This window comes from Labrus mixtus, chromosome 11, assembly GCF_963584025.1.
Source record: "Labrus mixtus chromosome 11, fLabMix1.1, whole genome shotgun sequence".
NCBI classification, from domain to species: Eukaryota; Metazoa; Chordata; class Actinopteri; order Labriformes; family Labridae; genus Labrus; species Labrus mixtus.
Genome location: NC_083622.1, coordinates 17,013,770 through 17,041,558, shown reverse-complemented (window position 1 = coordinate 17,041,558; position 27,789 = coordinate 17,013,770). Strand labels below are relative to the sequence as shown.

The 27,789-nt window shown below is 42.6% G+C and overlaps 1 protein-coding gene across 2 annotated transcripts in view; it reads left to right on the top strand.

The window, feature by feature from the left end:
* LOC132983831 (glutamate receptor ionotropic, NMDA 2D) overlaps nucleotides 1-27,789 on the top strand; it is a 59,327-nt gene that overhangs the window by 9,425 nt on the left and 22,113 nt on the right. For both annotated transcript variants that reach the window (XR_009674881.1, XM_061050335.1), the window contains exons 2-14: nucleotides 7,075-7,413; nucleotides 7,603-7,809; nucleotides 9,435-9,701; nucleotides 13,362-13,690; nucleotides 14,751-14,865; nucleotides 19,977-20,182; nucleotides 20,774-20,942; nucleotides 22,313-22,466; nucleotides 22,948-23,073; nucleotides 23,867-24,096; nucleotides 24,440-24,600; nucleotides 26,590-26,659; nucleotides 26,779-26,896. Coding sequence is in view for 1 of the 2 variants with exons in the window: in XM_061050335.1 (XP_060906318.1) it covers nucleotides 7,126-7,413; nucleotides 7,603-7,809; nucleotides 9,435-9,701; nucleotides 13,362-13,690; nucleotides 14,751-14,865; nucleotides 19,977-20,182; nucleotides 20,774-20,942; nucleotides 22,313-22,466; nucleotides 22,948-23,073; nucleotides 23,867-24,096; nucleotides 24,440-24,600; nucleotides 26,590-26,659; nucleotides 26,779-26,896 (2,440 nt within the window). In the remaining variant the exon portion in view is untranslated. The remainder of the gene's footprint in view (nucleotides 1-7,074; nucleotides 7,414-7,602; nucleotides 7,810-9,434; nucleotides 9,702-13,361; nucleotides 13,691-14,750; nucleotides 14,866-19,976; nucleotides 20,183-20,773; nucleotides 20,943-22,312; nucleotides 22,467-22,947; nucleotides 23,074-23,866; nucleotides 24,097-24,439; nucleotides 24,601-26,589; nucleotides 26,660-26,778; nucleotides 26,897-27,789) is intronic.

Below are 27,789 nucleotides of genomic sequence, written 5' to 3'. Positions count from 1 at the left end.
CTGCAGTATTACATAGTGCTAAGGGCAGGTGACTCTGCATCTAATCTCCTCACTGTTAGACTCTCAGCATACTGTTTAGTTTAGGATGCTCTCTCTTAAGGTTGTTATATAGGTTTGTTTCATAAAAAAGAGGTATAGTCCTTTATAGGGACTAACTCTTTGGTTTTGGTTTTCATTTTCAGACATGAATCCTGCCCCCTTGTGAAGGAAAAGGGGAGGGAAATAAAAAATGTCAACACAAAACCTACAGTTTCCAACTGTGTGTGTGTTGTAAAGGAAATAAAACAGAATAGCAAATAGTGTGAGCATAGAACTGCAACAGCAAGAAAGTGCACTATAGCCTCGTCAAATTCTAATCCTTTTTACGATCTAATATTGTCCTTTCAATCACCCCTACATGGACACAGACTGTTTCGTCACCCAGTGGTTTCTGAAGTGGAGTTTCGAAGCCATGATGGTAATGCTGTTTCAAACTAACTTTGAGTCCACCTACAGTGGACACAGGCAACTGGTTGAGCTGAGCAGGGCCTTTAGCCTGCTGGAAAACAACCACAACGATCAGTCACAATCCTTATTCAATAAAATCAAAGGGATGGGTTATAAAATCAATTCATCCCCTGTACATTGTGCGCGGGTGAAGACATGAACTGTTCAGACCAAAACCTTTTTTGCACCAGGCTTTAAACGTGTTTAGTTCTGCTGTCAAAATGGGCAATTTAATATATCTGCTTGGACCGTACAGATATTTATGTCTGAACACTCAGGAGGGTAATAAACCATTTGTAGTCAATGTTTTCTGAATGGATGTGTGCATGTTTGTATTTATGTGTGTGTGTGAGAGAGCGAAGATAGAGTGAGTGTGCTGAATTATATTTTTCAAACACACATTTATGTTGTTCATGCACCCTGTATCTCTCATAATTCTGTGTGAGCTTGCACTGTCTCATCAAATGAATGACAGGGGGTGAACAGATAAAACGTATACACACTCATACACACACACACAAAAGTGAATAATTCAAGAAGCCCAGGCTGTATTACTGAGCAAAGTGAAACAACTGAGGCTTTTATTTTTAACAGCTGATTTTCCTCTCAGGTTATAGGAGTTCATTTTCGAGCATTACTGTAATTACTAGACATGTGTGAGATTGTCTTGAAGCAAAATCAAACACATTCTCCACAGGAGTAATTATGCACCCTGAGCCGAATGCTATCACTTGACATGAGATGTGAATTCAAATATTTCAGGATTTGATTTCCCGTCACTTCTTTTTGTGTCTGATGTGCCAGAAACCACAACGGCGCTTACAACTAAAACATTTTCTTTTTGTTAAGAAATGAGGTCAGGGAATTGTCAGCTCTATACTGAGGCAGGTTCCAGGGTCAGCTTCATCTCATTTCCATCAATCCATGGAGGGAAGTGAAACAAGGAGTGTACTCCCATTTAAGTAATGAAATTTATCTCCTGAATGTACGGAAGTGAAGTCCAATTAATTGACACTGTCTCTTGGCAGAAGTGTTTAATCCCAGCCAATGAAAAAATATTAGAATTAAAGGCAAGATACTTTGAACTTTGGAGTGAGAAGCGTTTTGTGTGACCGCACGGAAATTAAAGGGACTTGAAATGTCAGAGTAAAATGCTGTTTTACTGTGAAGAGACATCAAAGTGAGATGTCAAGGTGACTGTTTCATTGTGCTCTTGTGAAAGGTTACAAAATACAGAAAGGACAAATGGAGACTGAAAACGGGTGTAATGCAGAGTCAGTAGATGTTTCACTTTCCCCTCTCCTGAAGCACTAGTGTTTATACAACATCATAGTTTTTGAGGCTATAGATATGGTAGGGAATGTGAAGGCCTGAAGGTACAACAATGAAGTTTCATTTCAAAACCGTCCCAAGTATTTCCTTCAACAGAATCACTGAGAGAAGAGAGGAGAAGCCATTTTTATCTTGTTCTTGGATAGGTAACATACCTTTACATATTTGTTTGCCCCTGTGCAAATGTCTCATATTTGTAAAGCACAATTTATTTTTCACACTCGCTATCAGCAAGCCCCTTAAATTTAACTGTTCCACATAAAAAATGGTGTCACATTAAGGAAAGCGACCGGCTCTGCTCTTATCAGCCTGTGGCATGTGTAATCTATGAATACCGCGTGTTGCTTTTCCCCGTGAGGACTTGGTGTCACAAGGGTTTGATAGATGGCTCAGACTGTGCCACTAGAACGGCTTATGATGGCCACAGCGATCAAGTCCAAGGGAGGCAGCGGCAGCAGAAGCAGCGGCGGGCTTAACTACTGCTGTACAGCCATGCAGTAAAAACACACAGTACTGTACGCCCTGCTGCTGCACGCTGCGCTACTCGCCGATCACTCTGCACACTCTGCACAATGGGAACAAGAGCCGCTGCCTGCCTGGTGGCTCTTCTTCTCAACAGGAATCAAAGACATAGAAAGAGATAGAGAGAGGTTGAAATGAGAGGGAGGAAGTGAGGGAGGGGAGGAAGCGGAGAGTGAAAGAAGTGCAGGACAAAGACTTGTGCGGAGGGACAGAATGGGGTATGGGTCGGGAGGAACAGACAAGGAGTTGTGGATGAAAGAGAGAGGAGAAAGAGGAGTTTGGTGGAAGTAAGATGGTGTATAAATGTATGAATGAATAAAAGGATGAATGAACGAGTGACCAAATCAAATGAGTGAGACAGACTGAGTGAAGGAGTGTGTCTGGAAGTGTTCTCCTGAGTGAGTGTGTGTGTGTGTGTGTGTGTGTGTGTAAGCCATGTGGGAGTGTGTAAGCAAGTGGATGAGTGGCTGAACAAGTGCAGCAGGACAGAGAGAGAGCGATAGAGCAAGAGAGAGAGAGAGAGAGAAAGAGAGAGAGGGAGATTGGGAGAGGGAGAGAGGATATGTTTCGTCAGAGAGGACACACTCCAGTGGCTGTGATTGAAGTATGGGCCAATTAACACGAGGAGCATTGAGCTACAGCTGCACTCTTCTCTTCATTCCTCCGCTCCCCCACACTGCCATATTACCCCGCACGCCGCGCACACACACACGGACAGTGATACACTCGCATAGATACACACTGTGGGCACCACACTGTGCTGGCACTTTATCTTATCTATCACTATGGTGCAGCAATGGAACCAAGGAAATTACACAGGCTACATGCAGCAGTGTTCTCGAGCACGCTGCAGTCTTAGATGTGGACAAATGGAGGAAAAAAAGCAGAGAAATTGAGAGCCTTCTTCAGGGGAGGGTTTTCGTATTCTAGGCACTTGCGGTGACTCATAGAGACACTGCAATTTCTTCTAATGGTTTACAGTAGACTACATATTAGCCTGAATATATTTCAGATGTTTTGTTTGCTGTGAAAAACTGGCCTGGGCTTATTTAGTGCATCTGGTGCCACAGGCAGCAGGTAGCAGGTCCATTACTCTGCATGACAGACTGGAATGAAGCAGCAGAGCCCTCGATGTGGAGCAGAACACAACCTCTGAACACTGCACATCCACAACTTCCACACTCTAGACTCCACAGGCTCCCTTTCCCATTCACATCTCCCCAGCAGAGCCGATGCAGCACAGACCTGGCAGGCTGCCTCTATTGGAGTTCAGAGGGAGAGAGGGGCTCAGAGAGGTGTGGATACCAGCAACCGGCTCACTCCTCTCTTGTGACTCGCTCTTCCAGAGTCACCGCAGGCGCTCGCTGCAGCTGTATCATGTACAGTTAATGGACCAGAGGGGATATGAAACTCCTAAATACTGGGATTATTTTTCTACCATCACACTGACAACCAGAATCAATTTTTCATTTTTTGTTTAGAGGCTATACACAACTTTTTATTCTTCTTTGGTGTTTGCAGGAGTAGCATAGGCTTCAGTGTAATCCTCTACAGAGGACCATACCTTCAAAGTAGCTGATTCGCCTTCAGCAAATGAAAACTCCGAACCTGTTTTTATACTGTTCAAACTGGTGAATAAAATGTTGCATAATCTGCAACCACAGTAAGCATTAATTCCTACAGGTAATCATTTGGAATCACTGCGAGCTCATTATGCAGTGTAAATGAAACGTTAAAGCGCAGATATGATGAGACGTTGACTGATTGAGAAGGGCTGGCTATTTTGGACGAGAAAGAGGAGGCTGGCTCGCCTGCGTAAATGTTTTCTCTCTCATCTTCTTGATTAGCTGTCTCTGTCAGCCGGAGAATATTCCTGCTCTTAAGTGCTCGGTAAATATTCCTCAAGGTGTTTTTAGTTTGCTTCCAACAGTCACTGGCATGAACGCCAGCTTTTGTGCTGCTCAAAATTCCACTTCCTTTGCTTAAGAAGTCAAACTCAACAGACTCAGCGGAAAAATAATTGTACTGCAGATACAGTGAGCTTCTCATTACTGAGATCAACAATGTGAAATACAAATACTCTAATGTAAATGTTAATATTATTTAATGATTAAGAAAGCAAATCATTGAAGGTGAATGTGTCTTGACAGATTCATTATAAATCATCAGAGCAAGATCTTTTTTATCACAATTTGAAAGGTTTCCACTTCCATTTTGTTGTAGTAAGTGGAGCCATAATCAAGAAAAGAATATATTACAATATTATTATAGTAGTGAATACCTAATTATATGTGCCTTATATCTATTGTCTAAAATACAATTTAATGTGATGCTAAGATCTAAGGTAACGCTCCTATTAAAGCACAACGTTTAAAAATGACTATTCAAAAAACTGATTCCTTACCTTGAATTCTATTCAGGTACAACGTCTATACCCTATTTAGATCTCAATTAAACACATACTGAGTTGTAGGCAGTCTCCTTACGAATAAAAAGTATACACTGAACTGAAACAGTAGCTGCTGTAACAACGGGATTGTTTGTAAAAGAAAATGCAAACATTTGCATTTTAACAAAAGATTCATCTATGGTAGAAAATCAAATGGAACTTATCTTTTTTCCTGACTTCCACTCTCCTCACCCTTCTGTGTGTTTGTGTGTGTGAGAGAACACTGTGAGCCCCCTCACTGTACAGGTTTTATGATTCGGTTTGCAGAATTGGACCACATAATGAACTGTATAGTATATAGGTACATTTAGATGAGGATTTGATTATAATTTACTTATGTACGTTGCTTTATTGCCGTCTGCATTGCTGAGATGTTGCACTTGCATGTTCGATTACAGGAAGAGATACACTCTGCAGGGAAAGTGGATACTGTAGATACTAATGCAGCGTGTTCACACTTCCCACAAGGCCCACTGTGATGGAAGGACACAACGTAAACACCTCATGAGAGTGAAATACAGAGACAGGCCGAAAAGTAAATGGCTCAGTGCTCAGCACTCTTGAAAAACAGCTCCAAATGATATGATGTACCGTATTCCTGCAGCCTCGTCTCTCGCTCTCTCATTTTCTCTCTCCCGCTCTCTGCGTCCTCCCCATTCCTTCCTGCCACATCTTCCTCGCCTTAAAGAAAACAAAAAAAACAACAAAGCGCTGTTTTTCTCTCCTCTCCCCTTCATTATTACCTTCTCCTTTTCCCTCTCTCCTACTAACAGGTCTGTCTCTCCGTATCTCTCCATACCTCCATCTCTTTTCTTACCCGTATCTCTCCGTCTCCCCCCGTTCGCCCTCTCATTCCATCTCATTCCACCACTCTTGTCCCTTTTTTCACTGTTGCCCCCCACATCACACACATAGTACCCACACCTAGTCCTGTCACTCAAAGCAGGTTTGGCAGTGTATTTGTTTAGGCCAAACACGTATACACATCCTGGTAATCAATATTTCTTTCCTGCTACTCTCCTCACATGTTTTACGGCACCTCTCCACATCCTTACCCATTTTCTCTCCTTTTCTCCTTCTTTTTCTTTCAGCTCCTTTTTTTAATCAATCAGTTAGGCCATTACAAGCCATACAAACTACTTGCATTACTTATCTTCAATTCACAACTCTTCTTCTTTGCTGTACTCCTTTTCTCCCCTTACTTTATAACAAACAGAAAAGGTTTGAATGAAGACATGGGAAAATTATGGGGGGAGTTGAGGCACAGTGAAGGAGTGTGACTCTGGAAGGAATATTATGTCAGCTGGCCTCTGTTAATCAATGCGATTGTGTTTGGTACCTGAAGCCATGAAAATTGGGAGAAGAGATGGGGAATATGAAAGGCCCGAGCCGAGAGATGGAGCGAGGAGAAAGTGAGAAGGAAATGGAGAAAGGGAGGGAGGGCAGTTGGCACCAGAAGTAAATTGAAAATGATGTGCTGTGTTTTGTGTGTGTTTGTGTGTGTGTGCAATAAACATATTAAGCCTGCTATCTCTCAGGTAGTCATTATCTTTCTGTTTGGTTGTTTGTGTGACTGTGTGCGTACATGTTTGTGTGTTGTGCATTAACCCTCATATCTCTAAATCATTAAGCTGCACTATGGGCAAAGTGTAGCCATGCACTTATCTAGGAGCGTGTGTGAAATTTCAAAAGCTTGCATGCATTTGTCTGTACGTTGCTGCAGCTGTGTGAGGGCGAGTGTGTGTACAGTGATCTTAATTGTTGTTATCATTCATGCAGCACAATAACCACCTCCGCCCCCATCTTTGTCTCTGTCTGCTATTAGCTCTCTCTCCCTCTCGCCCTCCTACCCTCTAACGGCCAGTTTCTATTTTCCTCATGTTGTTCTTTCTCAGCCTGCAGCCTAAATAGCAACCATTTCATCTTCTCCAAGTCTTGCTTTCTTTTCCTCTTCTCCATTGTTTTTCCCCTTTACACTTCCACATCGTCCAGTATTTTCTCCAGCCAAAGCCAACTTTTATTACCCGATGATTGAATTCAGAATTCATTACAGCCTTGCCTGTACGCAATCTCTGATGTGGACATTTCTATGTTTTATGTCTTCTCTTGAACTCCTTTTTTTTTTGCTTGACTGTTACCTCCGTCCTGTTGATTCCATGTCCCCTGTACTGAATATTATTCACACAAAAGAAAAACTTAAGTCTAATCATGTCTCTTCTTCTCTTACTTCTCCTTTTTCTTCTTCAACTTCTTCCTCTACTACTTGCTGTATCTCTTTCTTTTAGGCACCCTCTCTTAGTGCGATACATATCTGCCTCCCCCCTCGGCAGGTTGCCATGGTCGCCATACCTACTCTCTCTCTCCTATTGGTCCTGGCAGAGTGGGCAGGTCTGGTGGACGCCTCCCCCCACCTCCTGCTTCGGCCCAGCCCGCGGGAGCGTGATGCGGGGGCCATGATGAACTTCAACATTGCCGTGATCCATGCCGGTGCTACGGTGCAGGCGGAAGCTGCGGTGGCGGGGCCTGGGGGAAGGGTGCTTTACCCCGGCTTTGGTCGGGTGTATGGCTCCCTGGGGGAAAGCGTGGTCACTCAGTGGGGCTCTGCTAACGTCATCTGGCTACAGGTTGGAAACTGCCTCCTTAAACTCCTGCTCATTCAGTCTTACTTGAAAAAAGCGAATTCCAATGATGATCATTATTCCTACTCATTCCCATTATTTGAGCTGGAAGGGCAGCACAGCTGACTGAGCTACCTGGGCTGACTGGATACCTCTATTAGTCTCTTTCTTTTCTCCTCTTTCATCATTTCGCAGGTGAATGACAGTAGTCCCAAGACTGTTCTGTCCCAGCTGTGTGAGCTTCTGGCAGCGCGGCCTCTGCAGGGTCTGGTTTATGAAGAGGAACGGCCCCCTCGCACGGCCTGGGGTCCTTTGGCCCCCATGCTGGAGTTTGTCTCTGCACAAACAGGACTGCCCATTGTGGCAGTAGGAGGGGGAGTGGGGCTGGGAAGGATGCCACAGGTAGGAGTTGGGGGATTGGGGTTTGGGTGGGAGTGTGAAGAGTGTGTGTATTTCTGTTTTTGTGTGTGTTAGAAAAGGAGTGCAGATGTCCCTGATGTGTGATTGTGTAGGTCCAAATGTGAGGCATGGCAAGGGGAACAATGCTAATAAGTTGTTTGATGTCAATAAATCACAATGGAAGGGTAGCACTATGAGAAAAGTAATAAGGGAGAGCTGCTTAAACTGCCATAACCAGGGAGGAGCATTTACATTAATTTCAGTCCTCGAGCAGATCCCCTTCTCCTTCTACAGTACAAAACTTAATTGGAGCATATGTCCAGTCACCAGTTTCATTATTGGCAGGTGAATCTTCTCTGCTCTAGTATGATCACAATATCTGCTAACAGGGCTAGCAAAGATGTGATGTAAGACTGCCTGTTGTCTGTCTCCGCTGGTTTCTCCTTGAGCTTTAAGCTCATGTGGTTAAGCGTCAAACAAGTATTTCTATGATATGCACATTACTGTCATCTTTTTCTCAAAGTCCTTCCAGACATCACTTTTCCTGTTCACGGCTGACATGGTGCATGTGTAACAGACTGTTCTGTTTGTCATATGCCTTTTGATTAATGTGTCCCTTGAGAGTTGCCTTAGTTGCATCAAAGCAGTTGCTGCAGTAATCCGGCTCGCTGCGCAAATACAGCCAAAGCCGTGGCCAGAGAAGTTACACCTCTATGTACCATTTACTAGTTTCTCACTTTTTTTCATACCAAGTATATAAAGAAAGTTCAGTTACACATGTAACACTAAACGAGTTGAACTTTTGTAGCCTAAAATGATGCGTGCGCAGTGTGCAAGTAATGTAATGTTACTGGAGTAATGACGTCCAGGAGTACTTGTACCCCATCCCTAGCCATAACATCTTACAATGTCACAATGTCATGAATCCTCTCTGCGAAGAAAAGGTTTGGGGAAGTGCCGGTGGGACGGAGGGGAAGTTGAAGGTCAGGGTCGCCGATCTGCAGAAACTCTGCAGTGTTTGATCTGTAAATGGCACCAACTGGGGCTGTCGCTCTACCTCTGATGTTCCTGGGAGAGAGGCAATGAGCAGACATAGATGTGTGTATGAGTGAATAAGGATGTGGGTGTATGCGTGCTCTGTTTATGTAAAAGTGTGTATGCACCAGAGAAACAAGTTGCACATGCTTTTCACCACCAAACAGGGAAAAACAGAAACAAAAAGCATTGCATGTTGTGCTTACAAATAACTGTTTTCACCATTTACTCTTGAGGAATTAAATTGTAGCACTTTGATGAACTTCCTTTGAAGTTGTACCCTCGCCATCCTCATCCCCTCCCATTCCCTGAACAGACTTTTTAGAAACACTCCCTCCTGGACGTCATAGGAGAATTTAAGCAACAATCCTAGTTGTTTTAGCCCTGCAGCTGCACAAGTGCTGCTTTTCCATAAAAAAAACTTCAAGCCCCGTGATGTCTCTTTGCTGTGTATAAAATGCAGCAGTCTTAGTGAAAATGTAGTTTGTTACCAACTTACTGTACTGTAGCTGCATTTAAGACAGCACAATAACAAAGTATTCATTTTATTGTGAGATTTAACACCAAATCTGCTGCTCTCTTCCCCTAATCAGGAATCAGGTTCCATCTTTCTCCAGTTCAGCTCCTCTACTGCCCTCCAATTAGAGGTCATCTTTGAGGTGCTGGAGGAGTATGACTGGACAGCCTTTTCCGTGGTGTGTACGCGTCACCATGGCTACCAGGACTTTCTGTCTGTGGTGGAGGGCCTGACGGACGGCTCGTTCATCGGCTGGGAGAAGAAGAGTGTGGTGATCCTGAACGTGACTGATGACCCTGGGGGGGCACGCACACGCAGGCTGCTGAAGGAGAACGAGGCGCAGGTGAGAAAGGGGGGAGGGAGGGGGGAGAGGGGGGAGGAAAGGGGAGGAAGTGCTGCAAGTATAATTGGGGGCCCCCTTGACAAACAGGTGGCTTCCCAGCTTTTTCCTTCCTTCTTCGTCTCTCCCTCTGTCCCTCCGGATCTCTCTCCCCTCTCTCCTCTATCCCTCTGTTCTTCTCTTCCCCTCCCATCTGCCTAGGCATAAAGAGTTCAACGGTACAACAAAAACCACGAGTCAACCTGATGTGCTGGCTGGTTGCTGTGCAACATTGCATAAGAGTTATGTGAAACCGGCTGAAGAAGTAAAATCATTTTTATACAGTTTTCTCCTTATTTAACATCTGCAAATAACTGGCAAGAGAGAACACCCCGTGCTTCCAGTTTGATCTTATCGTTGCTCCTCCGTACAAAACCTAGCCAAGACACATACAAAGACAGACAGAGCCAAAAAAACAACCACAGGCTTGAATTCATTTTTTAGTCCAATCTGAAGTGTAAAGAAGGCCAGATGAATGTTGGTGTTGAATACTCTCAACAAGCCTTAGATCCCTCTCCATCGAGCGGACCCCCAATGAAGGTTCACTTTTGTTTGTTTTTTTTACCATGTTTACACTTTGTGAAATATTCATGGCTGAATCATTCCATCAAATGGCAATACTCAAAATGTCTCGTTCCATTTCGGACATTGTTGTAAACTTGGAGCTCTCAACTAGCCTTTAAAAAAAAAGGTCTGTGTTTTTGAAAATATTCTGCCACCGCACAATGTTTGCTAGTAATGCTGCAGATCTTAAAATAAATGTGGAATGACAAAGCTAGCAAACTCCCGCTGCAAAAGACAAGCTTTTCAAAATTTGGATGGTGCATAAAGCAAGCCTGCTTGGTTCTCTCGGTAATTTGAGAGACTGAGCTATGTTAGGGGCAAGGCTCACCTCCCGATGTCCAAATGTTCCACCAAAACAAAGTCCCCCAGACACTTACTCAAATACCATGTGAATAACATAAAAATAAAAAACGGAGGGGTTATGATGTGTTCCTGAAAAAGTGTCACCAGCAGCTCTAAAAGTGTAGTGATGACTCGTAATGTAATGTCTTTTCATAATTTCTACTCTACCACTTTGTCTCTTAACTTGAGGCTAATTTGTCGACCTTCTTTGGAGATATCTATCCATCTTTGATGATAACAGCATCAATCCTTCTTAGATTTTTTGAGAATTAACAGAAATCCCCAATACAAATTCACATTGATTCATTAGTGAACAGAATGACTTGTGGTTTTGACTTGTACCTCAGGTGTGTCTCATTCCTACATACTGTATGCCTGATGCCTGACCTGCTCCTCTAGCTTGCTCATTCTTCACTTGTTTTCATAACTTCTGTAAAACTTTCATTCTTACTTCCTTTGCTTCTGTTTTTTTTTTTTTTTTTACACCATATACTCGCCTTGACGCTTCCTTTATCTTGTCTTTTATCCCGGTCACCCTCCTTTAAACCTCCTCTTTGACCTCATGATACCCCTGCTAAATTTTAACTCATCTCTGTGTCCTTACTGGCTACAACATCCCCCACCCCCCACCTCCCCTTCCTGCATTTCTTTGCCTGGAGACAAGCTCACTCTCCTCTGCTGCTTTCCTGTTAACCTCCATCTGTGTTTGGCTCTCTTTCATTCCTTCACTTCATTTGGCCATCCCTCTTGCTACATGTCTTTCTGACCACAAACTAAGCTCTGTGATGGCTCAGTTTAGTTTGGGTCTCAATGTCATCGCTTATGTCCCAGCATGGCCACTGCAGCTCTGTGTGTGTCCGTGACTGTGTGTATTGGTATCTGTAAGTGTGCGCATGTGTATTAGATTCCTTAGACTCTACTCTGCAAGTGTCATTGTTAATATAACATACTGCCTGCAGCAGGCTGCCGATTCGCAGTGCTTGCTTTCTAACCTTCTTGCTTCTCACAACAACCCCCTTCTTTAACATTTCTGTACTAAAGGGCTAATAAATGCTTTTGATTGCTTAGCGATGCAGTGTTTGTTTGCATTACATGCTCTTTATTTCTCTCTCTTTCTCTCCGCCACATACGGTAATGTCCTCTGCATTGTAGACGGCCTTATGCGGGTCAATTTCTGCTCAAATCTCTCACTGCCTATCTTTCATTCCATTCCTATTCCAGCTTCTGCTGTGTCAGTATTTCTTCTTCTGCGCTCTGTCTCTCTGTTGTATATTCCTCTCTCTCTCTCTCTCTCGCTCTCCATTTCCTTCTTTAGATATTTTCTGTGTTTATAACTCAGATTCTCTATTTCCCTCCTTAATTCAGTCTCCCTCTCTGTCTGTCATCCTCGTTCTCCGTCCTTCCCTCATTTCTCCTCCTCCTCCCTCTGTCACTCTCATTCCCTGGCTAATTCACTGGAGGTTTATTGGCATACAGACAGGATTGTTTTGCCAAGCCATTACAGTTCAAAATTCAATGAAGGCACAATCCTCAAAATGTGCTTTCAGTCCGTTTCACTGACTCCCCCCCCCCTTCCTCTTCCTTGTTTTGTCCTTCGATTCCCCTTTGTCTCTCTTTTCACAACGTCATTTTTCACGTATTTCGTATTTCTTGCTCTCACTATCATGCTTCTTGGGTATTCGTCAGCATTTGATTCCCCCCCACCACTGGTCTTTCTGCTCAGCTCAGCTTCATCTTCTTCTTGTCAATCTCTTCCCACTCTCTCCATTTCCCCTCTAACCCCTTAAAGCCCTTTGGTCAATTTCTACTCTCCTCTCTCTCCTCACCCATCTTTACCTCCGGACTTGCAGCAGAAAGCTCGTGCACTGTCTCTGCTCTATCTTTCTCAGTTGTATTGCTCTCGTTAATGTTTTCTTCTCTCTCGCTGGCTTCCTCCAGCCTCGCTCCATCATCCCACCCCTCCTATTTTAAATCTCTCTTATCTTCACAGGCTTCATTTCACCAAAATATGGCATCCTTTGCTTTTCTCTACCATCCCCATCTCCTCTTTTATAGTATATCTTCTGCTTTCCACCTCTGATTAATTCTCTACATCTGCTCATTTAACCCCCTTCCATCTACTCTCTTCTCGAGGTTTTTTCTCCATCCTGATTTAATAACATATGTCAGAGTTTAACCTCTTCCCTCTTGTTTTCCCTCAGGTGTGTTTGGTCTTTAACTCCCCCACCTCCCTCACACCCTCGCTTCCTCTCTTTTCCTGCTCTGCCATTCGCAGTTGTTTCCTTATCCCTTCTCTTTTTACTCCAGTTTTCATTATTCATCACTGTTACTTGTCCCAAGCTCATTAAGTAGTGACCCCTATTGTCCCCAAAAAAAACCTGGTTAGCACACATCGTATTCAGCCATGCAGTTTCCCCCCTTTCTGGTACTCTTCTCTCTGAATCATTGCCCCACTCCAATAAACCTTATCACATCAGCTTACAGCTATCTCTCCTCTTACCTCCTTGTTTCCTCTCGATATGGCCTTTTCCATCCAACCTCTTCCCTCCCTGTTCAGGTACACCTCTGCTCCAGCTCTATCTGTCTCCCCTTACTTCTCCCACCCTCTGTCTCTCTCCTCCACGTCTCCCCTGTCCCCTCCTTATCTCACTAGCGTGTATGTGTGTGTGTGTCTCCCCTCATCCCCGTTCCCTCCCTGCCTTCCTAATGTACCTCCAGGTACGTTTGCTGTACTGCTCCCAGGAGGAGGCCGAGATGGTTTTCCGTGCCGCCTGGGCTGCAGGTCAGGCTGGAGCCTCACACATGTGGTTTGCCGTGGGGCCGGCTCTCTCAGGTTTGGGCATGGAGGGCCTGCCTCGGGCTCTTTTTGCCGTGCGGCCCCAGGGGTGGAGGGACGAACCTCGCCGGAGGATTGCTCGGGGTGTGTCTGTGCTGACTCATGGGGCAGTGGCGATGCGAAAGGATTATGGAACCATGGGAGGGCCAAACTTTGTCACCAACTGCATGACAGACGTCAATCAGACCCAGAGACTTCGAGGCAGGATGAGGTGAGAGGGATATGGGAGGAAAAAGGAAAGCTGGGAGAATGTGAGGAGGACGGAAGTGGAAGTTTAAGGTTGTAGGGTTTATACAAGGAAGTTGTCAGGATCCAGAAAGGTCTTGTGCAAAGGGACGAAAAATGAAGAAAAAAAGAGACAGGATAAGCCAAGGTGTATTCTATTCAATGAGTTGGTTCTGATCCAGACTGAGCTGCAAGGTATATGGGCGGAGTTGGTTGAGTCAGTGTACGGGAGCAGGCGCAGAGGGGATATCTGAATTTGGAGCTGGCTATCATCCATGCAAAATAGATGTTGTTGGTGCATGTAGTTGTGAGTTGGCGAAATTACCCCAGCATCTGTAGCAAGTGGACCATGTCTCATGTATATTGATGAGGCCGCTTTAATATATTCCTCGTAGGCTGTGCAAACAGACAGCAGCACACTCTAACAGGTAGCACAATGGTCCTGGTTATCATCTTGGTTCTTTTTTTTTTTTTTTTTAGATTAAGAGGCTGCTGCAAGTTAAGTCAGTGGGCCAGTTAAAGGAAAATGATAAATGGATACTTCCTTCTTTGCTGATAAACTATATCAAAGAACAGAAGAGGATGTTTTCATTTACATTTTTTTGCACTGCTACCTGCTGTTCACTATATGTAACTACAAGCTGCTGATCCAATGAGGCTTTCTATCACTTTCAGGTTTTGTGTTTTTTTTGTAGCAATATGACATGAGGAAAACAATTAGAGGGTGTCTCCTGTGTGATTTCAGACAAACTATAGAGATTGCAGCCTATTCTGAGAGTGACAGTTGTTTGACTTCAAAGAGCCTGATGTTTCTGTGTGTCTGATCATTTGTCTGTATATATGACCAAATAGACAAGCCCTCATAGAGGTGTTGTGACTTTGTTTCAAGAGGAAAAAAGCAGGGCAGACTTAGTGTAAAAAAACAACAACAATATGATTTTGATTTCTCCTCATCTCCTCAAACAAAACACGGCTTATTGATTGCTGTAGTGTGTCTTACACTTACTGTCTGCCCTCTTCTTTGGTCTCCATCCATTGCCATGCAGGTATTTCAGCAACATCACACTCGGTGGTCGAGACTACTCCTTCAATGTTGACGGTTATCTTTCCAACCCCTTCCTGGATGTAATTTCCTGGACACCTGGACGTGGATGGGAAGATGTAAGGACATGGCTTTAGTTCTTTATTCCTACGCTTGCACTCTGAGTCCACTTTCTAAGAATAATTTCGGTTTACTCATATCATCCAACATATTTTATTTTGTGTGTTCAAATGTGTTCATGGGAAACTGTAATGCTGTCCTCTGTGAAGAACTGCAAAGACAAGGCGCCCAAAGCAATTGAACCGGGAGCAGGTTTTATGCTGATTAGAGCAACATTCTTGGGTCTTAACCTCTCCATGTGAGCTTGAGGAGCATATCTGTGCTGCACTGGGATCTGAATAAGAATATAAACCTGACAGTGAGGAGAGTAAGATCCCATGGCTTCATTTTCATGTAAAGTTCACTGTGGCTCTTGGTGCCTGAGGCAAAGAAAAAAATGCTGGCTGTTGACCGTGCTTTGTCTGCTTCCTCTGTGCTGATCAGCTTCTGCTGTCTCTCTAAACCTCTGCTTGATACTAGTAAAGCACACTCAAACTACTGTAACTCAAATGCACACACACACACACACACACACACACACACACACACACACACACAGTCTGGACAAACAGGTAATGTAAAGGCTTGACCATAGTGTGATTGGGCAATGTTTAAAAATGAATTCAGTCAGAAATCAGTACAAGATTTTATTTGATAAATGTACATATTTTTAAGTCTGTTAATACAACCTCCGTTGTTTGATTCCATGCTTAGAGATGAGGTGGTGGAGAAAATATGAGGCGTTGCAGTTTGTGTTATTCAAATCAAGAGGTTATTGTATAAAATGGGTACAGTCATTTACGTTTAAAATTCCCTTTATTTGACTCTGTATTCAGTATTAGATGTATCAGAGGGAAATTTGTACATAACCTTTGATAAAGGACTGTAGTTTATGTTCGCCATCACTGACATTATTGGAGTGCCGCAATGAATGGTCAGTATATAGAGTAAGACTTTTTTATACTTTATGCACATATTGGTGTATGATAATTGTATTTAGACAGGCTTTGAAAATGTAAATCGATCTTTGAATGGACAATGAAAATAATCAATAGCTGCAGCCCTGCAGTCATGTACATGTAAGCTCACAGTTCATTCTGCAGACAGCAATGTTCTGGTTTTGCTCGGTTTATCAGTCCTTGCTGATTTGCTGCCTGTTTTTTGAGGACCTTAACTGTAAAATGAAATGCAGATTTAAACAGTTCTGCAGATTTCTGGGTGTCATTACCATCTGGTTGTAGACCATTGTTTTGCGTGTTGAGTGTCTTGTCTACATAACCATATTCACAGTCGAGCAAGCACCAGTACCCCTGGCATGTCATGCATATTCTATAAAGCTGTGGCTTGTTCACAAATCTTGAATATGAGCCCTTTTCACCTGTTGGAGATGTTTTCCCTTTAATACGTGGGGATTTTAGCTTGTCAGGTTCGGTGGAGAGAGAGAGATGCTCATTTTCTCAACCACGCAGTAGCACCTCCACACCACATGCATAGAGACCCACAGCATCCTCACAACATATACTCTGCGACGGCACATAATCACAAACATTGCACCGTTATAAATACGGATGCACCCCCACATAAGATCACAGAGAACATACGCATAAATACACACACTGGTGGTTCTCAGCCTCCTGCTGGTTTTAACAGCCCACCAGAGTCCAGTCTCAGCGTGTCGTAACATGCTGACTCCTGCCATATCTCTCAAATCCCTTTCAATTAGAGGCTCCTGTGCTGGTCCTTCGACTTTGTACAAACCCAGGGTAAAAAACCCGCCCACATACACACACATTCCAACACTCAGAACCTACACACAGACATCCACATGTGTGCACACAAATTAGGACACTTAGTTTATGCCTACACATATAGGGGTACACCCTTCTTGCATAAAACCTATTGCATACACACACACACAAACCCACAATGAGGATAAGCGCATGTATCTGCCTATTATGCACATCCACGCTGTTGGCTCTCCCTGAATATTTAATGTTCTCTTTACAATGACTGCACCATTACCTAGAGCCCGGGAGCACCCAGCTTAGCTTACTGAAACACTGCAGACTAGTGTTGAAGGTTGTCCAGCATTAGCATGGCTTGTTTCAGCTACAGATGCAGAATACAGAGGTATGTTCCAGGATATTACTCGAAATGAAAGATCATTTATTAATTTTGCCTACAGCTGCCACAGGCTAACATTATATAGTCTAAAATTGTTACTACTAAATCTTTTACTCCAAAGCAGAAAGCTCTCTCTGCCAAAAATTATTTCAGCAATCGTAAGAGTCTGAAACTGTGATTTGGCTGTTCTTATTCAGACATTTATGTGTGCAGGTTTTTTTTCTATAGCTATTTGTCTGATAGTAAGTAGTGTTTTCTTATGTAAGCACTATCTGTTTCCTGTCTGTGTTCCCTGAGTGTAGAGTGATTGAATGTCTGTTGCAAAGCTACGGTCGAAGTGCAGTCAAAATACTCTCATTGTTGCCACCTCATTCTCTTCTCTCTGCCAGGGCACGCACTACACAGACAGGCGGGCTGCAGAAAGCTGCCAACTCTACTTTACCTTACTGACCTGCTTGGGCTCCACTTACATTCATGAGTTTTATATTGTAACTGTATATTTTTAAATCATGTTTTGTCGTTTTTCTATGAGTTTACAGATTCTAGGAACACTTTCCTTTGCGTTTGTGCTTCAGATACACGTGTCATCATACTTAGACAAGACTTTATCAGGTGATCATGCCAAAGTGTGTCAAGTTACGCTGCTCGAAGAAGGTTGACTAAAATAAAATAAAATCCCAAACTCTGCACTGAATCTTTTCAGTTGTGGTTTTGATTTGAGCTGCTTTCAACATGTCTGAAAGTGCCAGGCACCAGCACCCAACACATGCAGAGTGCGTAAAAGCAATGCAAAAAGAGAATGAAAACAATGACAGGGCTGGAGGGATGTTTGACAGACATTTTCAGGTCAACAGTGGACACAGAGCAATGTTGTCTCCGGGCATCATTCCAAAACACATTTAATAAATCATACAGAAAGGACATGTGAAGCCATGGGTATATTCCCTCTGTGTATGAGCCAATTCAATCATTAAACACCTCAAAAGCATTTTCATCAGAATACTCTTAAATCAGACCATATGAAATTAAACAAAGTCAATTCTATAGAGGCCCAGAGACCTTGCAGATTTGACTCTTACCACAGCATTACAGTAACACCTGTTGTTGGTGCAAGCATGAATCTATGAGCGGAGCTACTGTATTTCCTCCTACTCAAAGCTACTACTACTACTCAATATATGTAAATTGTTATTATTTTGTTGAATGTGTGATTTGACACTAGGGTAAGTGACTAGTACAAACATGTCTGTATAACTGATTTAACCCCATCAAACAATGTAGCATTTGAACATGCAAATGCATGTCAGATAATTGATTCCAGCCTATACCAATGAATATTCAGGACATGGTGTTAAAACAAAAAGACAGAGTGGGCACAATTCACTGTATAATACCTATATAGATAATAATGCATTGGGTAACCACAGAATACAGTAAAACTATTTTTAGATTTTCAATCATCTTAGACACTTACAGACTATAGATTGTTATACAGAATTGTACAATTTTCCTCTCCCTGAGGTGGGGGAGACAAATAAAGCAGTACAAAACACTAATAATTGCAGGCATTTATGTCGCTTTAATATAGGCTATTGTATTAATTAGTGATTATTATTAATGATATGACCACTGACAGTGGTCGTAATTTAGGTAAAATTTCTTTGCTTTGTAGGCCTACTCTAATGTTAAAAAAAATATAGGCTATATATAATGAATGTGTCTGGTGCACAAGCCTGATATTATTTATTCAGCAGCTAAAAATATGAGACCCTTTACACAAAGGTTAGATTACTCAGCACAACTTTCATCAAAGACGCTTCCAAAAAAAAATGCAAAGCTCCCGCGCCTCCTCCACACTCAGAGTGCTGACAGACAACCACAGCGTAAAAGCCAGGTAATATCTATTGTTTTTGTTTTGTTTTTAGCTCACCATCAATAGCTAACAAGCGAGATGATTCAGGGTAGCTTCACAAACAGCGTCCTCGAGTGAAGCCTCGGTGTTGTGGTGGTGTCTATACAACCTTAGCACACCTGTTGGGCCGCGATTCGGTCACACAGCAATCCTTACGCAAGCACAAGTGAGGCTAGTCATTTTTTCATTAACTTGAATTACTAATAAGGTTTTCACAGATATGCCAAAAACCACAAGAAATCTCTGATTGTTTTCACTTCCGATATTTCCAGTGCGTGTTGATATAGCCTATATATTATAGGTTATTGATAGGTTAGGTCCAGGTTAATATTCAGGGGGCAGTGATTAATGAATTCATCTATTAATGGATACAGACCGCAGCTGGATCAAGGTACGAAACAATAGACTTTGTCCCCCTGTAGTGTTAATAAGAAATGCTATTCACCTGAATTACAGAGTTCTGCGTCACAACAACTGGGCTGCGCCACAGTGGATGCACACATTAAAACGATAAAAGAAAGTTTAGAAAGGCAACAAGTCGAGCTGGAGCTCTTAAAACTGTGTGAGGAAGTGTAACAGACACGAGAATAATAACCGTAATACAGTTGTGTTTGTAGGCTATATTCAATTCTAACTATTGTAAAATAAAAATAAAAATAAATAGAATTGTCTTTTATGAATTTGAAATGCTTTGGTTAATAATTTGAATTGTTAGTTTACATTGATGATGTGATGTTGTCATAAACAACAAAACCAACACAACATGTAAAGCCTAATAATAATTTAAATGCTGTGAAACCAAGAACATGAGGCCTATAGTCTCAGTCCACCATGCAAAAAAAAGACCTATCATGAACTATCAAACGTATATAGCACATTTAAGCATGACACAATTCAAACACTAAAAGTTAATGCAACTTCTCATTGAGGGACTGATTTTCTCACACTCTCAAATCACTGTAGCAAAACAGATATCTGTTCCTTAGCAACATCACAGACAAGTAGAAAGTGTAACATGCAGATGTTTTCAGTGTGAGGAAATATTGTTAATTACTTCGTACTACTTTCTCATTTTTGTTTTGTTTGTTCCCCCAGGTAGGCTGGTGGGAGAACGGTGTGCTGAGACTTCGGTACCCAGCCTGGTCCCGCTATGGGCCATTCCTTAAACCACCTGATGATGCCCAGCACCTGCGAGTTGTCACCCTGGAGGAAAGGCCGTTTGTCATTGTAGAGCTGGCAGACCCTGCATCTGGGACCTGCATCCGTGACTCAGTGCCCTGCCGACGACCCCTTAATGCCAGGTTTGATTTATTTTGGATTTAAGTAAAACCCATAAATGAGAACACATTATTACCTAATTTGAAATGATAATGGTTCATCCAGAAATACTATTTAACAAGTGATAATCAAGAAGATATCGTTTTTAAAATCTAATGAAAAAGGAAAAGCTCTCTCTCTGTCGTGAATGGAGTTCATGAGTTCTCATGATGCCATCCAATTGAGGAGACATCAATCACCTATCAAAACTGTGGTCTTTTCACTCCCCGACCATAATCGATAAGAGACTGCTCTCCAGAGGATCAGCGGAATGACTCAGGGGTCTGGAATCAGATACGGCCACAGTAGAGCTTTATGGTTCATCAGCTTCTGAAGGGATGACAGCAACTATCCAACATTGGTCGATCAGACCTGTCACCAAGGGCTTCGCCACAATATTCCGTCGTGTGACCATTTTCTCCTTTTTTGCTACCTTTCATTTCTTTCCTCTTGAAATCCATTCAATATTAAGAAGGCACACTTAGATACCTGTCAGTGTGCAATATTTGCTTTTTTTTTATGGACTCCTTCAAATGTATTAAAATTGTTTTAACTTCTCTTCAATTCTTCCACAGTGCCATTCATGAGGGCGTGGCTCCCATGAAGCAGTGCTGCAAGGGCTTCTGTATTGACATCCTCAAAAGATTGGCCAAGATTGTTGGCTTCACCTATGACCTTTACTTAGTGACCAATGGAAAACATGGGAAGAAAATTGACGGGGTTTGGAACGGCATGATCGGAGAGGTAAGTCATTGTTAAAGTCTGTGTGTGGGGTGGGGTGGGGTGGGGGGGTGGGGGTGTTGTTGACTGTGGTTCCGCCTGTCTTCATTTGTGAGCAATGTGTACTCGATATTGGTCCCGTGTCACTTGCCTATGTGTGAAATGTGTTTTTGTGTGTGTTTTTATTTTGTGCCTCTTCATACTTGTGTTGCATTTTCAGTCAACAAGCTGCAATGTAGCATTCCCCAGCCTGTGCTCCAGTGTCCTGGGTGACCAGTTAAACGCTGTGTGTCACATCAATCGCTGTGAGAGTTATGGCCACTTAAGCACTGCCAGCAATCGGGCAGCTGTCATTTATTACCCACATACTGAAACGAATGCATACACACACAAATCTGCAGGTAAACATTATAAAAGTGAGCAGAAAATGTGGAGTTAAACTCATTAAATGGTCTTATTTACCCATTTGTGTTGAATACAACATGCTCTTGCCAGAACCTTCACGCAATATGTGAATCTGTAGACGCATCCTCATTCAAATAAGATGACACACTTATACACATTGTCAGACACCCCCTGCCTAGTTGTGATTAGTCCTTGATATTCTCTTGGCATCACTCACTGAAGTTCATGATGCCATAGCAAGAGAGACACAGAAATGCTGGCACACACAAACGACAAGCATGCACACATGCCCACAGATATACTGAGATCGATACAGGGGCTGCTGTGTCACTGAAGCACCCTGCCGTTTCTGTCTTTGTCCCGGAGGGAACTTGCCAAATGCCAGTTGTCACAGGTTCCAAAACAGTTCCACAGAGCTCTTCTGCTTAATCATGTATAACTTGAGCCCGGGCCAGTGGTGTCTGTTGAATCTGTTTTCACATGCAAAAGGCCAAGTGAATTTTGTTTTCTCAAACTAATGTCTGTCTTTGATCAGATGTTCCAAGCCTGCCATTCTTTGATCAGGTAATCCAGAGACTTGGCAGAGTTGAGGGGAGGGTTGCTTTGCTTTCCGCTTCACTTCATTTTTCTGCTGATTTGCTCTGAAGAGCGGATGTGCCATGTCTAATGTAGATTAACATTTCACTTGTACAATCAGCAGACACAGCAGTTTTCAGGTTTTCTAGATTGTGGCAGGGAGGAGATGTGCCGTAGCTCATTTGGTATGCTAAAGAGATGCACAAGAGACAAGTGTTCAGTATTTGTACCAGATTGAATCCTTGGCCTTTCTCACATTTCCACGTGCGAGCGTACAAAGGGTCAGGGGACACAAATGGCACTTTCTCACTGTGAAACTAATCTATGCAGACTGTAAAACAATGCCTCTGTTCATTTAAAACACTACAGGAATCACTCATAATGATATTCCTACTTATTCTCGCCCCCTTTAGGTGGTGTACAAGCGAGCGGACATGGCCATTGGCTCGCTGACTATCAATGAGGAGAGATCAGAGGTCGTGGATTTCTCTGTCCCTTTTGTGGAGACGGGGATCAGTGTAATGGTCTCCCGTAGCAACGGAACTGTCTCACCATCCGCTTTCTTAGGTAAGAAGCTCTGTTTATGCGCCGGCTCCTAGCTGATGTACAGAATCTAATCTAATTGTAAAGTGTTGAGTTTGCATAAAATGCCCCAGTCTTTGGCTGCCGGTCCTTACATCTAGATTAGCTGTTACTTTTTCTAAGCTGCTAGTGTCTTCCCAACTCATAGTTTTACTCTGTCAGCAGACTCAGGCTCCAGGGAGAGATCACTGTTATTGGCTTATAGAGTGCATTGAGATGATTGTAAAAAAAATGGAAGAAGTTTATGGACTTCTTGAGAATATGTGTGCTCTTGTGGTCTCTTTTTCCACTGCGCACAAGGCTTATCTCTGTTTATATAGAATATTATAAGCCAGGAAACGTCCCTTTTGTATTGATAATAATGATAATACAGCTATTAATAATTGTTTAATAATGCTATTTCAATATTTTTCACAGTTCCTTATGCTATGTGTCAGTTTAAATCTTATTTTTTGTCTCTACATAGAGCCCTACAGTCCAGCCGTATGGGTGATGATGTTCGTCATGTGCCTGACCGTGGTTGCTGTGACGGTCTTCATTTTTGAGTTCTTCAGCCCTGTGGGCTACAATCGCAGTCTCCAGAATGGCAAGAGTGAGTGATGGGTCTAAGCTGTCTTTCTTTCTCAGCCTGATCGATGGCTGCGCGTGCAGTCCATCACTGTTGCTGCACAGGTCAAATGGAACAACTCTGAACTCACTCCTGGACGATGTATAAAAAATATCAAAATTAGTTTTTTTATGTATTGAGTAATAATTTATTTTCTTCTTGTCTGATTGGTCATATTTCACATCAAACGTGCTTGTGGACATTTTTACTTTTGTACATTATGAATGTGCCGTCCTGAATCCTTAACTGTGGGTTCAGGGAAGAGGAAATTATACCTCCAGTGTGTTGTACTGCATCCAAATATCCTCGATATTGAAGCAGCCATTTATTATTCAACAGCATAGTTTGTACCCCTGTGATATTCAGTATGCCTGATGCCTTGGTCCAATACCCTGTCTGACTCGCCTCTTTTACTGCATGATTGCTGCGCTCTACATAATTTTACCTCTCTGTCATCCTCCCATATATCCCTCTCATTCACTCTCATCTCTCTCCTTCCTTTCTCCTTAACTCCGGTTGCATAAAGGTGTTTGAGCCGTCTGAATGGTGATTTGCACCATGCGGTTTAATTATTTGTGAGATCACGTAGCAGCTGAATTGAGAGCTGTCAGCCTGTCAAAAAGCCTGCTAGGTATATTCATATGTAGCAAAGCCATTTTACAGATCAGCCAGTGAAGTTTCATTTGAACCTGTTGCTTCATCTGCACTCAGACAATGTTGATATGAAAACCCTTCTTCTTGTTCTCTCTCTCTTTTCCCTTTGTCATGTTTTGGCCAGAGTCTGGAGGGTCTACTTTTACTATAGGGAAGTCTGTATGGCTTTTGTGGGCCATTGTCTTCAACAACTCAGTGCCAGTGGAGAACCCCAGAGGAACCACCAGCAAGATCATGGTGCTGATCTGGGCCTTCTTTGCTGTCATCTTTCTTGCCTCTTACACTGCTAACCTGGCTGCCTTCATGATCCAGGAGGAGTACATTGACACAGTGTCAGGCCTCTCGGACAAAAAGGTACCTCACTGCTTGAATACTGATTAAGTGGGGAAAGCAGGAGGGGAATTAAAGTCTTAGAGTGAGCCAAATCCTGTGCATTTGAATGTTTAAATTGATTCAAGCACAGGAAGTTAGAAATGAATAAAATCTCATTTAGCGTTGCTCAATTACCACAGTTCTCAAATACTTGAATAAGGCAGTTAAGTCCACAGACTGTACTCTTTTAAAGATTTGACTGTGCACACAGTGTTTTAAGTTAGTCTGAAATGTGGACAGAAATAGGTCAGACAGCTCGGTGCACAGCCTGGTGTGTCTCATGCCCCCTTCTGTCTCCCTCTCTCGCAAACCATTGCTCCGCTAGTTTCAACATCCCGAGGAGCAGTACCCACCTCTGAAGTTTGGCACAGTGCCCAACGGGAGCACCGAAAAAAACATCCGCTCCAACTATCCAGATATGCACCAGTACATGGGCAAATACAACCAGAGAGGGGTGGAAGATGCAATACTGAACCTCAAGACCGGGTATGTGTGCTATAGAGGAAGTGTGTGTTCATTCCCTGACTTTTACATTTATCTTTGTCTTTCTTCATGTCTTTTTATTTTCCAGTGGCTGATTTTCCATTAAGGCAGGCTTGCAAATTATTGTTTGATAAATTAAGGAAGTTGTTAAAGTCACTTAAACTTTCCTCTGGCAATATAAAATGATATCACTGAATAACATAATCAAAATGCTCATGTGACAAATTATGAAGAACAGATTTATCAGTTAAAAATACATTTGACAAGACTCAATTTAGCAAACAGAAATGCCCTGGCATGAAGAATATGTTGGTACTTGGTCTTAGTTTATTGTTTTATGAACAGACAGACAGAACAATCTGCTTCTAAAATGTGTTAAATGAATTCATTGCCTTTTAACTACCTCGACAAATCAGGACTCTTCAGATTATGTTTGTTGATAAGTGTGTCCCTAAGAAACGAAAAAGGATAAGCTTGTCATGATCAGAGTTAACAATTTAAATAAGATTTTTATTAAATGACAATAGATTCATAAATCTTTTAAATCAAAGTATCCATCCACACCCATGAAGTTCAAGAACATGCAGTGCCATTAAAATGGTGGAGATTTTTTCTGTGTTGTCTTCTGATGAAATATGATGAAACTAAAAACTCCGACCACAGGCCATAATATAATCTGATTTGACATTGGTTTGCAGTGCAATATCACCACAAAGTCATTCTATAAATGTGTGGGAGGGATTGTATCACACAAACTGCTTAAAGACGATAAAGTTGCCGAGCTGTAGATGTTTAAATTTCCTTCTGTTTATGCAAGAGAAGGATTTTCTCCCTACATTAGGTTTGCTTAAAAACTGTCCTTATGTAAAAGGAAATACAATCAAGAGTGGCGATACCGAAACCAATTCACTGCTTTTTCATCAATGCATCTAACAAAAAAATATGTCAGGGTATGGTATATATGCAGGGTTAATATATTATTTGGTTTTGGTGGAGACATATTTATGATTTTTTTTCTTTGTGTTCTCGCTCTGTCACTAGCAGGCCGTCACACGCACCGGCATTCTTTTCAACTCTGAATAACATTTCACATCTTCTGTCACACTTTCTGCTTTTCCTGCACTGATTCTCCCCACCTTTACTCTCGCTCTGCACCTTCACTGCTATCCCCCCCCCCCCCCCCCACCCCACCCCACCCACTCACTGCAAGAAGCATTTCCCTCTTCAGTTTTGTAGTGGAATCTCTATCACCCGTCATGTGTTGGATAATCCCAGTTTATTTCATCCTAAGCTTCTGTCATGATGTATCCCTCCCCTGTGCCTCGACACCACAATTATTACTCAGTGTTAGCATGCACAAAAATGAGAAACTTTTTCTTTTCTCCTGCTGTCTTTTTTTTCTTTTTAGTGAGAATCTTATTCTCTCTGTCAGTCCTCATCTGCCCTCTTATCATACCATTTCTTTTGTCCTCCCCTTTCTTGGTCCATTCTTTCCTCCTCTCAGTGTGTCTCCTCGGTGTGTCTGTATTTAAACTTTATAATCCTCATCACTCTCTGGCTCTATCCCATGTCTTTCCCCCCTGAAGTGTGTAAATCTGCCCCCCCCCCCTCCCCCTATCCCTGTCACTGCACTCTCTGCACAGTATAAATTCCCACCCCCCCCACTCCTCCGCTTCCACCACCACCTTCCCGCTCCCTCTTACTCACACATCTTTCCCTGATATCTGCCTTATTTTATTCTCCTTGTGTCTTCACTCTTTCCGCAAAGCCTGCTTTACTATTCCACCCTTCCTCCCTTCTCTTGTTATGATTTAACTTTTCATGCCCTTTCTATCATTCTCTGTGCCTGTCAGCCATATATTTCTGCACCCCAATTCTTTTCCCAGGTACATCACAGAGAACCACCTTCATACCTCCTTCCCTGTCTCTCCATCCCTCTGCTCCCTCTCTCCTATTAAATGATGAATGAACTCTCTCTTGATCCCTTTACAGGAAACTGGATGCTTTTATTTATGATGCTGCAGTATTGAACTATATGGCCAGGAAGGACGAAGGTTGTAAGGTAAGGACTTACTCACACAGGCACTTGTGCTTACACACTGAGATCAATACATGTTTGCATCTCGATCAGCTTTTTTTTTTCTTTTTTTTTTTACATCTGCACGTTGTCCTTTTTCCAAGGTGATGACCATAGGCTCGGGGAAGGTTTTTGCCACCACAGGCTACGGTATCGCCCTGCACAAAAACTCACGTTGGAAACGTCCTCTTGACCTGGCCCTGCTGCAGCTGGTGGGAGATGGTGAGTACTGTGGGAAGGGGTTGTGAGAAGGGAAAATAATTAGGACAGTGGAGGGGCAAAGAGAAGGTTATGGGTAATATGGCAGGAGAAGAAAGCGACAAAGAGGCACAACACTGAGGGGTGAATGGAGGACACAGGGTTGATGAATAAGAGGATCTTGAGCAGTGGATGGGGGGATTTAAGGTGAACAGAGGGATGGCCGTAAGTTGGTTTGATTGTGACAGAGAGAATAATGGTGTGTAGGAAGGCGCTGGTGTCAAGATGAATATCATCTGTTTGTCTCAAGCATTGCAGATATGATTCTGTTGATGAATGTGCACATGCCCCCCCCCCCGCCCTGTTCTCAGTCTTCACAATCTATCTTTTCACTCTCTTTCCTTCTATCCTGCTCTGGCTGTTAAAAGAAAAAAAAAAAAAGGATTTCGTTTTGTGAGTCAACGTCATAAAAAGGATCATCTCAACTTGTGCTGTGACAGATTTACACTCATTGCAGATTAGCTGAGACCGGCACAGAGAGTGAGGAAGTGTGAAAAAAACAACAGAAGAGAAACACCTAAAATACTCTGAATATAAGATGTGGAAAGGGTGCACTGAAAAAGAAAAGGAGATACTGGAAACACGTGAGATAATTGAATAATTTTTGTGAACGTTATAAATGTGCTATTTTTTGTCCTCAAACAATTGTGTTTAGGATTAATCAACGGGGAGATGGTTCTGGAGAAAATCTGTTTTTAGCACTAGTTGTCAGTACACTAATTCTTGATTGTCATTTTACACAGTCCGCCACACACATATTATTGTCTCAACCGGATGCTGCTTGTTTGGCTTTTCCTCCTGTTTTAAATAAGCTTTGCTTATGGCGTGGCGGACAAAGCCCTTTAGCTGCTTCTGGC